The sequence below is a fragment of the Gorilla gorilla genome, chromosome 14 (assembly GCF_029281585.2).
Source record: "Gorilla gorilla gorilla isolate KB3781 chromosome 14, NHGRI_mGorGor1-v2.1_pri, whole genome shotgun sequence".
Lineage (NCBI taxonomy): Eukaryota > Metazoa > Chordata > Mammalia > Primates > Hominidae > Gorilla > Gorilla gorilla.
This window is the reverse complement of record NC_073238.2, coordinates 51,138,646-51,155,507: the sequence shown is the minus strand read 5'-3', so window position 1 is coordinate 51,155,507 and position 16,862 is coordinate 51,138,646. Positions and strand designations below refer to the sequence as shown.

General features: G+C 40.9%; 2 protein-coding genes across 7 annotated transcripts in view; one reads left to right on the top strand and one right to left on the bottom strand.

The window, feature by feature from the left end:
- SMAD9 (SMAD family member 9) overlaps positions 1–10,400 on the top strand; it is a 75,440-nt gene extending 65,040 nt beyond the window's left edge. For all 6 annotated transcript variants that reach the window (XM_031001366.3, XM_031001367.3, XM_055359453.2 and 3 more), the window contains 2 exons: positions 1,505–1,761; positions 6,394–10,400. In XM_031001366.3, coding sequence (XP_030857226.1) covers positions 1,505–1,761; positions 6,394–6,537 — 401 coding nt within the window. In that variant the 3' untranslated portion in view covers positions 6,538–10,400. The remainder of the gene's footprint in view (positions 1–1,504; positions 1,762–6,393) is intronic.
- The window catches only part of RFXAP (regulatory factor X associated protein), a 28,942-nt gene continuing 19,119 nt past the window's right edge, over positions 7,040–16,862 (bottom strand). The window contains exon 4 of the mRNA XM_019039889.4: positions 7,040–7,412. Within this exon, the coding sequence (XP_018895434.3) occupies positions 7,289–7,412 (124 nt within the window). The 3' untranslated portion in view covers positions 7,040–7,288. The remainder of the gene's footprint in view (positions 7,413–16,862) is intronic.

Sequence of the window (16,862 nt, the reverse complement as noted above, 5' to 3'; positions counted from 1 at the left end):
GTAGCTGGGATTACAAGCGTGTGTCCCCATGTCCAGTTAATTTTTGTATTTTTTAGTAGAGACAGGGTTTCACCATGTTGACCAGGCCAGACTTGAGCTCCTGATCTCAAGTGATTCACCTACCTTGACCTCCTAAAGTGCTGGGATTGCAGGTGTGAGCACCCAGCCTCAAGATGCTCTTTTGAACTTTAATTCCAAGAATATTAGATAAAGTGATATAGGCTATATTTTGCTTATGAGTTTTTATATTACTGTATCTGAAAATGTGGTAGAAATTTCACTGTTCACAAATAAAAATAGACATTATTTATATGATTTATATTAGTGGATGACAAACTTAATTGAAATAGATCTCTGAGGTATTTGTTAAGAGAAACAGATTTATAAGTATTGGTAAATTTTTTAAGTGTCTTTTATTGTTTCCTCTGAGGTAGGTTTAATATGTGCACTTAAGTAACATTTTCATGATATTAACTGTGTCCAGTTTTAAATTTTAAAATTTGTGGGCTGGGTGCGGTGGCTCATGCCTGTAATCCCAGCACTTTGGGAGGCTGAGGCGGGTGGATTACTTGAGGTCGGGAGTTTGAGACTAGCCTGGCCTGGCCAACATGGTGAAACCCCGTCTCTACTAAAAAACAGAAATTAGCCAGCTGTGTTGGCGGGCACCTGTAATCCTAGCTACTCAGGAGGCTGAGACAGGAGAATCACCTGAGCCCGGGAGGCAGAGGTTGCAGTGAGCTGAAATCGTGCCACTGCACTCCAGCCTAGGCGACAGAGCGAGACTCTGTCTCAAAAAAAAAAAAAAAATAAAATTTGTGTATGTACATGAAGGATTATTTGATTTTTTGTGTGTGATATATTCACTTCATTTCTAATATTATAAAACCTTATTTTTGGAACAAATAAACAGGAATGATGGGAGGAATAGTACATGAGACCTTACTGACTGGTTCTTGGGAGTGATTGTTAACATGGGTTGCAATCCACTTTTATTTTTTTATTTTTATTTATTTATTTTTTTGAGATGACATCTTGCTCTGTCACCCAGGCTGGAGTTCAGTGGTGCTACCTTGGCTCACTGCAACCTCTGCCTCCCAGGTTCAAGCAGTTCTCCTGCCTGAGCCTCCCGAGTAGCTGGGATTACAGGTGCCCACCACCATGCCTGGTTAATTTTTGTATTTTTAGTAGAGAAGGGGTTTCACTGTGTTGGCCAGGCTAGTCTTGAACTCCCGACCTCAAATGATCTGCCCACGTCGGTCTTCCAAAGTGCTGGGATTACAGGCGTGAGCCACCGCACCCAGCTGCGATCCACTTTTAAATGGATTTGTGGAAAAAGCACAGATTATAATTAAACTAAGTGGCATTTAGGTCACACATCTCATTCATCTCATCAGTGATCTGACAACCTGACAGGAGAGTCACATCTCCTAGGGTTTCAGGAATCAGTGGGAGAGGCACGCTATGAAAGGGCATGTGAAGGAAGGCTGTGTTTTTGTGTCTGCAGGTGTGCACTTGTACTATGTCGGGGGAGAGGTGTATGCCGAGTGCGTGAGTGACAGCAGCATCTTTGTGCAGAGCCGGAACTGCAACTATCAACACGGCTTCCACCCAGCTACCGTCTGCAAGATCCCCAGCGGCTGCAGCCTCAAGGTCTTCAACAACCAGCTCTTCGCTCAGCTCCTGGCCCAGTCAGTTCACCACGGCTTTGAAGTCGTGTATGAACTGACCAAGATGTGTACTATCCGGATGAGTTTTGTTAAGGTAAGGAGTGCTTGCTATCACATTATAAAATGTTCAGTGAAAAACAAAACAAAACAAAAAAGCACCCTGACTGATGTGGCAGGCAGTTCTGTGGTCAATTCACATAGACAAAACCAATTTATTATTATTATTATTTTTTGAGACGGAGTTTCACTCTGACACACAGGCTGGAGTGCAGTGGCATGATCTTGGCTCACTGCAACCTCTGCCTCCCGGGTTCAAGCGATTTTCCTACCTCAGCCTCCCGGGTAGCTGGGACTACAGGCACGCACCACCACGCTTGGCTGATTTCTGTATTTTTAGTAGAGACAGGGTTTCACCATATTGGCCAGAGTGGTCTTGAACTCCTGATCTTGTGATCTGCCCACCTTGGCCTCCCAAAGTGCTGGGATTACAGGTGTGAGCCACCGCGCCCAGCCCAAAACCAATTTTTTTGAATTCTGTTGTTTTTAGGAGGAGTTCCTCTTTGAGTATAAACTGTCTTGTTTAGCAATTATATGAAAATTGTTACACATTACTTTTGAGGAAAAACAAGGTGGCTATCTGATTGTTTTTAATGCAGATGATAAAGTAACAACAGTAATTTTACAGGACTAGTGCAACAGAGATTTTTCCATCCTTCCAATTGCCAAGCACTGTTATCACTCAGTGAATGTTGGTGAATTTATCTGAATTCAGTAAGATACTCTCCTTACTCTTAGAAAGCATACAGGCACATGGAGGAGATAATATTTATGAATAAGCTACAAAAATAGGCAGGGTTGATTCTAATACAAGATAATAAATTAAGTAGTGTTATAAAGGTATAAACAATTTGGAATAGAAACATGAGGCGGGTGTGATTAATTCTGAGAGTAGTATATGTTCTGTTGATGAATATTTGTTGAATTTCTCATATAAAATCTTATTAAGGTTGCTATGAAGGCTGGAGAATCAAGGAAGTTTCTTAGTGGGAAGGAAAAACAACTGGGTTTGTATATGGAAGCGAAAGCCTTCAGTTTCATCACCTGCTATTTTATCTGTTGCACAGTACTCGCAAATGAGTCTAGTATTTCAAAATCTGGGCTTATCAAAGTATCGGGGTATGTGTGACAGTTTTCATACTGCCATGATTCCATCCAAGGAATCAGCATGGCTTGTTCCAGGCATTTTTTTCAAAGTAAATTTTATTAGCACTTTAAAATTACCATGACAAATAATTTTTCTATACTCAAATTATGTTTTTATTATCATTTTAGTAATTACTTAAAAAGTAAGAACAATATAGTTTCCAATTTTAAAAAACAGCTGCTTGAAATTATTTCTCTTTCATGGTGACAAAGCAGTTTCATTCAAATTTAGTGTTTTGAAAGCATATATTATAAAGTTATATTAACAAATAACTTCGAAATCTTTTCAAATGTTCTGTTGCTTTAGAAACGGCAGAGGGCATCATTTGAATCATACAGTTTTTTTTTTTTTTTCCGGGTCTGTGTTTTTAAAATTAGGATGAAATGCCAATATCTCATAGGTAATTATTTCACTCTAATTAAATATAAGCTTATATAGAAATCTGATTTTCCTAATAACTAGATACATTTCTCAGATAGGCAGCATTTACATTCATAAAGCTACACAATTGACACAGAAGACAAACTGTTCCTAATACTGCAGGAACTTTTAAAATAAATACATAGTAAATATAACTATAGATCATTTTTTTTTAACATTTGAGATGAGCAGCTGTAGCTACCACTGGGCTGATGGATCAGATCTCTTTAAGGTTTCTTTCAGCTCTGATTTTTACTGATTCTAGGACTTAGTCAACAAATGTTTATTGAGCACCTGCCATGTGCAGGCCAGGCATGTGGGACATACCAATGTTTACTCACAGATCTCTGCCCTCAGGGAACCAATATTCTAGGAAGGAGAGATGGATAATAAACAACAGCCAAAACACAGAAGAAGGATGGAAAGAGAAAGTCTGGGGGCAGTGTGAAGGGAATTGGAGCACAGGGGCAGTGCAGTGGAGTCATCTGCACATCAGGGTGGGCCTCACTGAAAAGGTGACAGGTCAGCAGAGACTGGAAGGAGACATGGAGCTAGGCCCAGGGACCCCTGGAGGAAGAGTAGAAGCAGAGGGAAGAGCAAGGCAACAGCATACACCTGGAAACTCTGAAGAGCAGGCAGGCCAGTGTGGCTGGGGCCTAATGAGCAGGGGAAGTGAGATGAGAGCAGCCACAGGAAACCATAGCAAGGCCTCCTGAACCCCTGCTACGAGTTCAGCGGTGACTGTAAGGAGGTGGCGAGCTTTTGCAGGGATCAGAGCAGAGCATTTTCATGATCTAACTTCTATTCTTAAAGGATCGCCCTGCCTGCTGTGTGGAGGATAGATATTATACAGGCAAGGTTACAAGTAGGGAAACCACTTAGGAGGCTATTGTAATATTCAGGTAAGAGTCGCCCCCACCTGGAGGGATCCAGTACAGCTGTGAGAAATGGAAGGATTCTGAATTGTGAAGGCGGATCAGGCGTGGGAGAAAAAGAGGAAGATGAAGTTAGTTGCCTTCAATCAAGATGGAGAAGACACAGGTGTAATTGAGATGTCTGTTGCATTCAAGTGGAGTTGCTGAGTAGCCAGTTCGATGTAAGAGTCTGGATTCGGGGAGAGAGGTTTGGGCTTGAAATACAAATTTGGGAATTGTCTGCAAAGGGACCGTATTTAACTCCGTAAGTCTGGATGAGAACACCAAAGGTTTGAGTTTAAACTGAGAAGAGCCGGGCGTGGTGGCTCATGCCTGTAATCCCAGCACTTTGGGAGGCTAAGGTGGGTGGATTGCTTGAGGTCAGGAGTTCAAGACTAGCCTGGCCAACATGGCAAAACCCCATCTCTACTAAAAATACAAAAATTAGCCAGGCGTGGTGGCGCGTGCCTGTAATCTCAGCACTTGGGAGGCTGAGGCAGGAGAATCGCTTGAACCTCGGAGGCAGAGGTTGCAGTGAGCTGAGATCACACCATTGCACCCCAGCCTGGGTGACAGAGCCAGACTCCATCTCAAAAAAATTAAAATAAATAAATAAGAAAGGGGGCTCTAGGACTGAGCCCTGGGACACTGCAACATTTAAAGATGGGACAGAAGGGACAGAATCAGCAAAGAAAACTGAGAAAAGACCAACCAGTGAGGTAGTAATAAGACCAAGAAGTGTGGTGCTTTGGAAGCCGAGAAAAGACAGTGCATTGATGAGAGGATGTGATGAACTAAATCAAATGCTGCCCACATAACACAAAAGCTGAGAGCTGATCATTCATTTTAACAATATGAAGGCCTTTTTTGATCTTGACAAGAAAAGTTTTGTTGGCGGCTGGGGTGAAATGATGATCAGAATGGATTTAAGAGAGAATGGAAGGAAACAAATTGAGACGGCTAGTGTGGATGACTCTTCTGAGGGTTTTTGCCAGAAAGGGGATAAAAACGTAGGGCAGTAGCTGGTGGGGGGTGGAGAAGTATCTTGAAGGTGGAAGACATTTCAGTGTGTTCGTATGTTGATGGGAATGATATAGTAGACGCAAAAGATTGCAGGAGAGAAGGGGAAGATTTGCTGGAATTATGTCTCTGGGAAGGCAGGTCTGAGAGTGCATAAATGGGTGGACCAGCTTATTTGGAAACACAAATAATTAATCTGTGGTAAGAGGTAGAAAGGCCAAGTATGTGGATGCAGGTCCTGTGGAAACTCTTATTTCTGATGTATTCATTTTTCTCATTAAAATACAAAGTAAATATCAGTTGCAGGTATGGACAGGGAAAAAGGGGTTGGAGGTTTTAGTGGGGAGGAGCAATCACCTAGGAGGGGGACATGAGAGAAGGGACTGGGGGGTGGGTTGTGACTGCCGGGGACATCACAGGTCCACTTGAGGTTCTCAGTCATGAAAGTAAAATGTGATCAGGCAGCATGGTTGTGTTGAAATCCAAGTTTTAAAAAACTCTACAGAGAATCACTGCTCCCAGTCACAGAACTGATTTACTTGGCTGTGATCTCCCTTCATTTTTAAATATCCTTTCATTGATATATAACATATAGAGAAAAATATGCAAATTTTTTAAAAAAAAATTTTACTGTCTCTCCTTTGAATGGTGATAAAAGGGAAATTGCCAGGTGAACTAGAGAGAGAGAGAGAGAGAGAGAACGAGAGAGAGAACAAGCAAGCTTTGATAATGAGCCCTGAAAAACCAAGAGTGCCTTCCAGTTCTGTCTTTACCACTTTCAGGTCCAGTCACTGGTCTGCAGTAACCATTTTGTGCAAGACGCTGTCCTGGGCATGAAGGGGTGGACAAAAGGTCAAGTTTCTTCCTTTGTGGAAGGGAAAATGATTTTTCAGTTCTTCCCGTGTGACTGGAGTGCCAGAACCTCTCTAGATCTGAGTATTCAGTTGTGAACCCTGAGGGAATGCACTGATTTGGATTCATCTGAAGGCATCTGGTTGGTGTGAGAGTTGACCTGTGTTTACAGGAAGGTAGAGGCCATGTTCTCTCCCTCTCAGGTCTCAGGAGCTACGCTGGGGTGTGGGCTCTGTGCCCCGCTGAGCTCTGCCTGGGGCTCTGGAGGCTGAGTGTAAGTGTGGCACCATCACTCAGCTCCTTTCTTGTTTTTCAGGGTTGGGGCGCTGAGTATCATCGCCAGGATGTCACCAGCACCCCCTGCTGGATTGAGATTCATCTTCATGGGCCACTGCAGTGGCTGGACAAAGTTCTGACTCAGATGGGCTCTCCACATAACCCCATTTCTTCAGTGTCTTAACAGTCATGTCTTAAGCTGCATTTCCATAGGATAGAAGCTATTGCAGAGAGTGGCTTGTATCATTTCAGATTTGCAACTGAAGTTTCTAAAAACGTGTAAATACATAGAATGTATACTGTTCTTATTTTTTTTAATCACCATTTGTTTTGTGCTTTCTAGTTAACCTGATGCCAGTACAGTGCAATTGGAAAAGCAGGCCTTTGGTGCCTGTGCTATAAGCGGCAGATTTTGTGGGAGGAAACAATTGAGAGGCAATATTGTCAACAGTATTTGAAGGGTGTTAGCAGAATAAAAGGCAGCTTTAGTCAGCTGTGTCATTATAAAGCATGTTGTGTGGCCTCACAGAAACACTGAAACTGTTTATACAGCAAAAGTCAGGTATTAGCAGCACTAGAGCAAATATCACTCAGATGAAACAAAGCAGTGAAACCCCTACAGTTTAAATGATGTCACTTTTAGTGCTGTTGGCAAGAAAAAAAAAACAACAAACTTGTACAATGGATTAATGAGATAGGCCATAGAAACTTTATTTCTAAGGTTGACATACGTATAGCTGGGCTCTTGTGCTCATATTCAGTGGTACATTTTAAACAAACTGTGATCGGAAAAGAAAAAAAACTGTGAAGCCAAAAGTCATGTTCCCTCAGTCTACCACTGTAAAAACAGAGTCTAATATGGGAAAATAAATATGAAAATAGCATGAAATGCTATTTCCCAGATTACAAGATAAGACCAGAACTTGGTCCAAGAGCTACCCAGGGAGACTCCTGCTTTCCACAGAGGAGACCAGGTTCCTGTCGTGCTGGTTGGTCGTGTCAGGCAGTCCTGCAAACTTTGAGTCTGCGCAGCATGCCAGAATAGCTTGTGTTTCAGTCCTGTGTCAAGAAGCAGGTGAAACCAAAGGTTGGAGAAAAGCGTCACACGTCGACTTACACTTTCTCATTTCCCACGTTCCAGTCTCCTGGGAAGGGCACTCTTGCCACGTTTCCCTGCCTCTTGGCAAATATTAACTCTTTGCAGATTACTAAAGCAACAGTAAAGACTTTGAGAAAATCTAGACACATTATTGGATCAATGAGTTATTTAACCTAGTGTCTAGTGATTATCTAACCTGGAAATAAATTCCCAAGGAAAGTGATAATAATTTCATAATCATCTGCAATTTCTGGGGAACAGTGGTACTGAATAATAAGACATCTTTTAAAAATATACACAATATTAAAAACCTGTTCTTATTTTACTTTAGATGAGGGAGGAAAATCCCCCAAATTTCTAGGTACTTTCATATATATACTTGCCATGCACTAAACACTGCATTGCTTGGAAAAATATTTCACACCCTCTTTAAAAATGTACAATTTAAGATGGCAGTTATGCTTGTAACAGACAGCACTTCAGTAATCCGAGAAGTTTCTTCATTTATACATTTTATCTCAACTCTTTCTAGCATTAGTGCACATGGTAGTTTTTCTAATTAAATTGTATTCAAGGTAGAAATGATCGTGTGAGAAAGATATATGATTGAGCTACTACTGTCACCTCTTAGAATGACTAGTGTTATCTAATAGAAACTTTCATATATACACAATAGAAAAGAATTATTACATTTTACATTGAAAAATGTAATATATGGCCCATGTAGTGTATAGAAAAATCTGTAGTTTATTGGTTCATCAACTATGTATTGTGCACCTACCTATGGGTGTCAGGTACAATGTTAGGTACTGTAGAATCAAATGTAAATAAGAGACAGTCCCAGCCCTCATGGAGCCGAGAATCTAATAGTGAATCTGTTTGTACAGACATCTTCATGTTTCAGAACTTTTAAAACAAAACAAAATAATGCAATCTATCTTTTGCTTGAAAGAATGTGATTGATTTCTTATCTCTGTTTGTTTTGAAATTATTTCCTTATTCTTCTGCAAAGTCAGGTAATGGATTCCTTGTATAAATGCTACTTTTCTTCCATGTCTCAAAGTTGTTTTTTTTCCACCCCTTTCTTCCCTGTTTTCCAGTAATTCTCCATCTCCCCTTTTCTTGGAAAAGGCATTAATATGGTGAATCTCGTATGGGAACCATTCCATGGGAGAACTTCAACACAGTTTTTGCTCCAGAGATCAAACATAGCTTTCGTGATCTCTCTACCAGCTATCTAACTTATCCTCTGGTAATCTTTTTTTTTTTTTTTTTTTTTTTTTTGAGATGGAGTCTCGCTGTGTCACCAGGCCAGAGTGCAGTGGCGTGATCTTGGCTCACTGCAACCTCTGCCTCCCGGGTTCGAGTGATTCTCCTGCCTCGGCCTCCCAGGTAGTTGGGACTACAGGCTACCACGCCCAGCTAATTTTTATATTTTTAGTAGAGACGGGGTTTCACCATGGTAGCCAGAATGGTCTCTATCTCTTGACCTCGTGATCCGCCCACCTCAGCCTCCCAAAGTGCTGGGATTACAGGCGTGAGCCACCGCGCCCGGCTTCCTCTGGTAATCTTACACCTTTACAGAATTAATCTAAACTGGTGGCTCATAAATGACATTAAAAACAAAAAAAAAATCTGGATGCAGTGGCTCATTCCTGTAGTCCCAGCATTTTGGGAGGCCAAGGCGGGAGGATCACCTGAGCCCAGGAGTTTGGGGCTGTAGTGAACTATGATCATACAACTTCATTCTAGCCTGGGTGACAAAGTGACACCCTGTCTCTAAACAAAAATCAAGAAACAAAAAACTTGTATTTCCCTGCAGCTTTGGGAAGCCAGAACACAATATTGCAGTGAATCTGAATTTTCTGTGACAAATAAATTATTATTAAATTGGCACATATGATCATCACCAGTCATGTCTCATCAAAAGCCTTTATTATGATGCTTGTACATTTTGAAGAAAGAATTTAGAATTGAGAAGTTAATCCTTTAGTCATTGTAACACAATCATATTTTAATCAGCTTTTTCTTTTGCTACCAAGAGTTTCAAAAAATAAATGCAGTATTTGATTTCATCCTGCTAAATGGGCTCATTTAGCATTCATTCCTTGATGTAGACAATTAAAAAAAAACTGAATAGCATTCTTTCCAGGATAACTAATAGAGCAGACATGCTAAGCCTATAAATACATCAGCACTGCAGCACACGTTTAAGGTTGCCACGGACAAGGATCACACAATAGAGAACACTGTAGTAACATTTCGGTCTGCTCACAAGACCCAGAACATTGATCAGTTTTTGTTGTTGGTTTATTATTTTTCTGTTAAAAAATTGTGAAAAGTTTGTTTTAGCTAGATGATATTTTAATAGCTGCGAGTGCTTTGGAACTATAAAGATGTCACTACTTAACACATATACCTTTGTTTTGTTTTGTTTTGTTTTGTTTTACACTCCTCAGTATAAATCAGGAGAAGTTAGCCAACCACCTAGCATTTAGAATCCTCTTTTTTATTGTCTTCTAAGGATATGGATGTTCCCATAACAGCAACAAAACAGCAACAAAAACATTTCATAAATATCACTTGATAGACTGTAAGCACCTGCTTAACTTTGAATGTGTCCCAAATATTTAGTGTATATATATATATATATATATATATATATACACACACACACACACACATATATATTCAACAAGGCAAAATATAACATGCATTTCACATTTTGTCTTTCCCTGTTACGATTTTAATAGCAGAACTGTATGACAAGTTTAGGTGATCCTAGCATATGTTAAATTCAAATTAATGTAAAACAGATTAACAACAACAAAGAAACTTTCTATTTGAGTGAAGTCATGCTTTCTATTATAATAACTTGGCTTCGGTTATCCATCAAATGCACACTTATACTGTTATCTGATTGTTTGTAATAAAGAATACTGTACGTATATGTCTTTTGGCTCATTTTTCCTGTAAACCTCATAGAAGATTCACTGTATGTGGGTCTGCAGCTCCTTAAGTCAATTAATTTTAAACCATTCTATTTTGAAAATGGGATGTTAAATTCCGCATGCTATAGAGAAATTAGGTAGTGGTTTTGAATTAAACACCTTAGAATAACCGTCAGGAAGTATAGATCTTGAAGATACTTCACAGTAACTTTAGAAAGGATATATGTAGAACCTTTTTCTGGACAGTAGCAAATATGTGATATTGCAGTATATAGGAAAGAATGAGCACTTTTATTATTGTAAACATCTGTACATTGCTACAGATTGCCTATTAGAAAGGTGCTAAAAGGCAACTGGTGAGGGAAAACGAAGATGAAATCCAAAGAAATATGAACACATCTAAAAATGTAAATTCTCAATTCCTTTCATCTAAATTTCCTTCTAATCTTAAAAAGGAAGGGGAAACTCTATACCTATAAAGCAGCTTTCTTATTTACTTGATCAGAGTTGTCAATTTTTTTAACGAAATGGAGCTCTGTATTCAAAAAAAGTGTTTTGTGGAACTCCAAAATACAAACACATGAAAGATATGCCTGTTTAGATCCTGGTGGGGACCATGAAGCCTCCAGTTTACACTGTAAGTTTCTGGAGAGCAGTGATTGTGTCTTGTTTGTCTCTGCATCTCCCATGGTTCCTGACCCTGTGCTTGCATGTAATATTTGGTATTGGCATTTCAAACACGAATACACATTCTTTAAACATATCATGGTATAGACATAAAATACTGTCTTTAAACATCAGCCCGTCTTAGAGAAGAAGTATTTTCATCATCCTAGACTCCTTATATTTACTTGTCAGATAGTTCTTATGCATCAGCAGGCACTGTAGATACAATGACAAAGTTCCTGCTTTTAAGGAGCTTACCATTTTGTGGAGAAAGATGAACAAGTAAACCAATAATAAGCAGTGTGCTGTCAGCTGTGACAAGCTGCTGGGACCACCGAGTGACATCTACATCAGGCCCTGGGTGAGTACCAGGGAAGGCTTCTGGGCTGATCCAAGTTGCCATCCTTCACGTCAGTTCTCTTAGTAAATCATCCCAGGCATTCCTAAAGCAGGTTAGTGCCTGCTCTCTGTGTTCCCATAATACTTTGTGCCCATCATCAATGGTCAGTATCAGTTCCTGCACCCCACTGTTTACTTATCCATCTTTCTGCCAGGCTGGGATGTCTTTAAGGACAGGGATTCCATTTATTCATTTTCAGCATTTTCCAGCTACTGTTTGTTTAGAAAGGCTTTTGGGGATCACATTGTAAAGGCAGAAATGGTAGTTGTTTTTAACTCTTTCTTTAAGAACATCAGAAAGTATTTAGCTTCTTTCAAAATAAAAAGCATTGCAAGCCTCCAACTGCATATCACATAACCATGCACAGCAGATAGGGATCAGAAAAGCGTGCTTGTGATTCAGTTTGGAAATAGTTATCCGGCTGCATAGCAGTAGCAAGGAAAAGTAGTTTTAGCAATTAAACAGTTAAAATTGCTTTTATTCTAAGCATTTATTTTCACAATGTGAATTTGAGTATGACAAGCATAAAGAATTTTGATGTTATAACACCAAGTTAACAGACACTAATTCTGAAAGTTTACCTCTGCATGATCACTGATGGTTCCATTATTTGCATACATCTGATAAAAATGTTAGGCATGGCCTCAGAATGACTCTTAATCTAAATGCCAATGTTAAATGGAGTAAATATAAGGAAAATTATATTCAGTTTGGTTTTTAAGCCAAAGAAAATTCACACCTGCAACGTGTTCTTTGAAGAGAACGCTTGCAAGTGGCAGGCTAACTTCTCTCTAGTCTCATCATTTAGGAAGGAAAAATTATCAAAACAGGCCAGGAGCGGTGGTTCACGCCTGTAATCCCAGCACTTTGGGAGGCTGAGGCGGGTGGATCACCTGAGGTCAGGAGTTCGAGACCAGCCTGGCCAACATGGTGAAACCCCGTCTCTACTAAAAATACAAAAATTAGCTGGGCATGGTGGAAGGTGCCTGTAATCCCAGCTACTCAGGAGGCTGAGGCAGGAGAATCGTTTGAACCCAGGAGGCGGAGGTTGTGGTGAGCCGAGATCGTGCCATTGCACTCCAGCCTGGGCGACAGAGCGAGACTCCGTCTCAAAAAAATAAAAAATTAAAAATAAATAAAAATCATCAAAATAATCCACTGATATTTAAGCATAATTTCAAATATTCTGAACATCATGCTGTAAAAGTGTTTTGTCTTTTTTGATGCCATAACAGCATATACTTTCTTATACATTCGGTCTTCAAGCTAAATATCATACCATTTTACAATTCATTTGTTAACACACTTGCTTTTCTTGACCCAATTATTTTAAAACTAAATATAGCCCATCACTAAATGAATGTGGAAAGTGAAATTTGTCTTAATAAATACTGAAGGGTACACTGAAATGATTATAGTACAATGTTTGAAACATGTTGATATGCAATAAAATATTTTAAAATCATTTCTTTCATACACCATGAAAAAATTTTAATTGATTTTTTTCTAAGGGAGTTTGTGAGATTATAGATTACTGTGAAAGGGGTTTGCAAACAAAAGTTGGCAGAGTTCCTATTTGTTTCTCCTGGTTTGGCATAAAAAGGAAATAGAAAGCTCAGTGCTGAAGGACAAGAGAGGACTCTTCAACTTGCTGAAGGAGTGGAAAAGAACTAAAAGGAATGGAAAGAACTTCTGTGAAACAATGATCCATTGGCATTATACCATATAAATCATGATGGCTTGACATAAAGGAGAGAGGCAGAAATAGGCAGGAGCTTGGAGGTAAAGGGTTTTGCATACTAAACTGAGACATTTGAACCACAGGTTCTTAAATCAACAATGACAATTTAAAGCATTGCAACTAGTTACTTTAAAAAGCAACAGCCTATGATAGACCCTCCTTGGGGCCCCCTGAATCATGATCCCCCCATCCTTGCTCCAGACATGCTACAGATTGCTTTGGAAAATCATGTTGGAAGACATCTGAGAATTTGGGAGTTTAAGGCTCCAAATTGTCCCACTGCTTATAAGCTTTATTTACGAGTTTGGTTGAGGTATAGAAAGCTTTGGGTAAGCAGCAGAGGGCACTCAATGTACAATAAATATTGCATATTCTAACTTGAGGGAAATGGTTTTTTGATTCAGAGTATGCAATTGGCTGGGTGTGGTGGCTCATGCCTGTAATCCCAGCACTTTGCGAGGCTGAGGCGGGTGGATCACCTGAGGTCAGGAGTTCGAGACTAGTCTGGCCAAAATGGCAAAACCCTGTCTCTACTAAAAATACAAAAGTTAGCTGGGTGTGGTGGTGTGTGCCTGTAGTCCCAGCTACTTGGGAGACTGAGGCATGAGAAGAGCTTGAAACCGGGAGGTGGAGGTTGCAGTGAGCCAAGATTGTGCCACTGCACTGTAGCCTGGGCAACAGAGTGAGGCTCTGTCTCAAAACAAACAAGAAAACAAAGAGTATGCAATCATTTTTCTTACAAGTATTATAGCATACAATCTAGTTGGTCACTATTGTTTATACTAGCTAAATTTATCTTTTAAATAAGCAAGATACTAAGCAGTGCTTGCCTTAGAAACGTAATGAGATTCACCCCCTACCACTGGAAGACTTTTATTAATTTCCTGTTGCTGCTGTAAAAAAGTGCCACAAATTTTGTGGCTTAGAACAGCATAAATTTATTTTACAGTTCTTACCCTTACAGTTCTTGAGGCTGGAAGTTTGAAATCTGTCTCACTGGGATAACGACAATGTGGTGGCATGGCTAGTTCTTTCGGGAAGCTCTAGGGGGAATCGTTCTCTTGCTTTTCTTTTTTCTTTTCTTTTTTTTTTTTTTTTTTAGCTTCTGGAGGCTGCCTGCATTCCCTTGGCAGGCTATGCTTTTCTTGAATCTCTCTAACCTGTTGCTTCCATCATCACATCTCTTGTTCTTCTGTAAGCAAGGGTTCCTCTTGTAAGGACACCTGTGATTACATTTAGAGCCCATCCAGATAATTCAGGTTGATCTCTCCATCTCAGAATCCTCAACTTAAGCACCTCTGCAAAGTTCCTTTTGCCACATAAGACAACATCAACAAGTCCTGGAATTAGTACATGGATATCTTGTGGGGGCATTATCCAGCCTATCACAAGACTCTACTACTGATACTAGAGGGAGGCAGGGAAGTGCTGGGTAGAGAAGGGTGGGGTCCCCAGGCGAGGGCTCCACGCTCGGGCCTGTGCCCACAGACCTAAGTGAGAACAGGGATTCCTGTTTTCGCACCCAAATGTTGCATTTCCCAAGACCACTATGGCCTGCCATGCCCCCATCCCGTGGCCCTAGAAACCTGAGACCTTAGCAGGCACAGACACAAGTGGCTGGACATTGAGAGGAGCAGAGAAAGAGAGTGGCAGAGAGTGACAAAGAGCAGGAGTGGCAGGGAGGCATGGCAGAGAAGGAAAGAGGCGTCCGTCTACCGAGAACAGCAGGACTCAAGGGGAAGATCACGTTCCCACTCCATCCCCCACTTCCGGTTCCGCATCCACCTCGCTGAGAGCCTCCACCACTCAATAAAACCTTGCACTCATCCTTCAAGCCCACGTGTCATCCGATTCTTCTTGTACACTGGGCAAGAACTTGGGATACAGAAAGCTGTTAAACTGGCCACTGCCCTTGCAATAAGGCAGAGGGTCTATCGAGCTGATTAACATAATCCTTCTGCAGACGGCAAAGCTGAAAGAGCACACTGTAAGACACGCCCACTAGGGATTCGGGAGTCACAGACAGCCATCCCTAGATGCTGCCGTGAGGTCAGAGCCCAGAAGCGCTCCCCACGGCCTCTGCACCTGCCCGTCTGCATGCTCCTCCTAGGGGTTTGAGCAACAGGGAAACCAAAAGAGTGAGCCATACCCATGTCGCATGCCCCGCAAGGGGGATAAGGGAATTCTCGTTTCACTAGTTATCTTGCGCTCTAATCAGAACCATTATCAATGGAAGTTAACGGTTAAAAACCATTATCTATTGTTATTAGGTTTTATCCATTTCCTTTAACATAGGGTCCTTCTTACAGCTGTCAGCTGTCCAATAAACCAAGAATTTGACTGACTTACTGTGTAACTACAGTAGGTTTCACTTCAGTGACCTCCAACGAGCCACACACATCCCAGTGTTGATGGCCACCCACAGGACTTTGGGTTAGCTATGTGACCTAATTTGGCCAATGGCATATTAGCAAGCATTATGCAAGCAGAGGTTTGAATGAGTACTTGCACAATGGGGCATGTCTTCTTGGAACAGTACTCTTGCGAGTAAGCCCCCATGCTAGACTACTGAATGAAGAGATGTCTGTGGATCAGGTGCAGTGGCTCATGCCTGTAATCCTAGCACTTTGGAGGCCAAGGCAGGTGGATCACCTGAGGTCAGGAGTTTGAGACCAGTCTGGCCAACATGGTGAAACCCAGTCTCTTAAAAATACGAAAAAAAAAAAAATATTAGCCAGGTGTGGTGGCACATGCCTCTAATCCTAGCTACTCAGGAGGCTGAGGTAGGAGAATTTCTTGAACCCAAGAGGCAGAGTTTGCAGTGAGCCAAAATCGCACTATTGTACTCCAGCCTGGGCGACAAGAGCAAAACTGTCTCAAAAAAAAAAAAAAAGAAAAAAAAAAAGAGATGACTATGGACAGAGGCTCTGGAGAAGGGGCCAGGAGAATCTCTAAAGGCCCAGATAGTAAATATTTTTGGCTTTGTGGGCCATGTGGTCTCTGTGATTGTCACAACCACTCAGCGCTGCCACTGTAGTGCAAAAGCAGCTGTAAATAATACATAAGTGAATAAGCTTGGTCGTGACTATGTTCCAATAAAACTTTGTGGACAATGAAATTTGAATTTCATATAATTTTCACATATCACAAAATATTTTTGTTTTGAATTCTTTTTCAACTATTAAAAAATGTAAAAGAGGTTTAATTACTGAAAATGTAAAAATTACTGCTCATGGCAGTACAAAAACTGAGCATGGGTTGGATTTGCACAGGGGCCTTTGGTTTGAAGCCTCCAGCTCTGGAGGATGGGAGGTCATCTTGACTGTCCAGTCACAGCCACACTCCCATCTGAATGCGGCCTCATGAGATACCCCAAGCAAGACTACCAGAAGAAACTCTTCAGCTAAGTTCAGCCAACCCACAACACTGTGAGGAAAAAGAAAAAAAAAAAAGGTTGTTATTTGAGCCACTGTGCTTTGGGGCTTTTCGGTTATCTAACACACGGAAACAGTAGCCAAACCTGTGGTTGTGCCTGTCATTCAGGTGTTTGGAATGTTGATAAAACTTTGCCTGCTGTTCATCAAGAGGTCTCAGGTAAGCAGCTTATCACAAAATACAGGCAGTACCTGCAGTTTATTATATGGTTGCTACT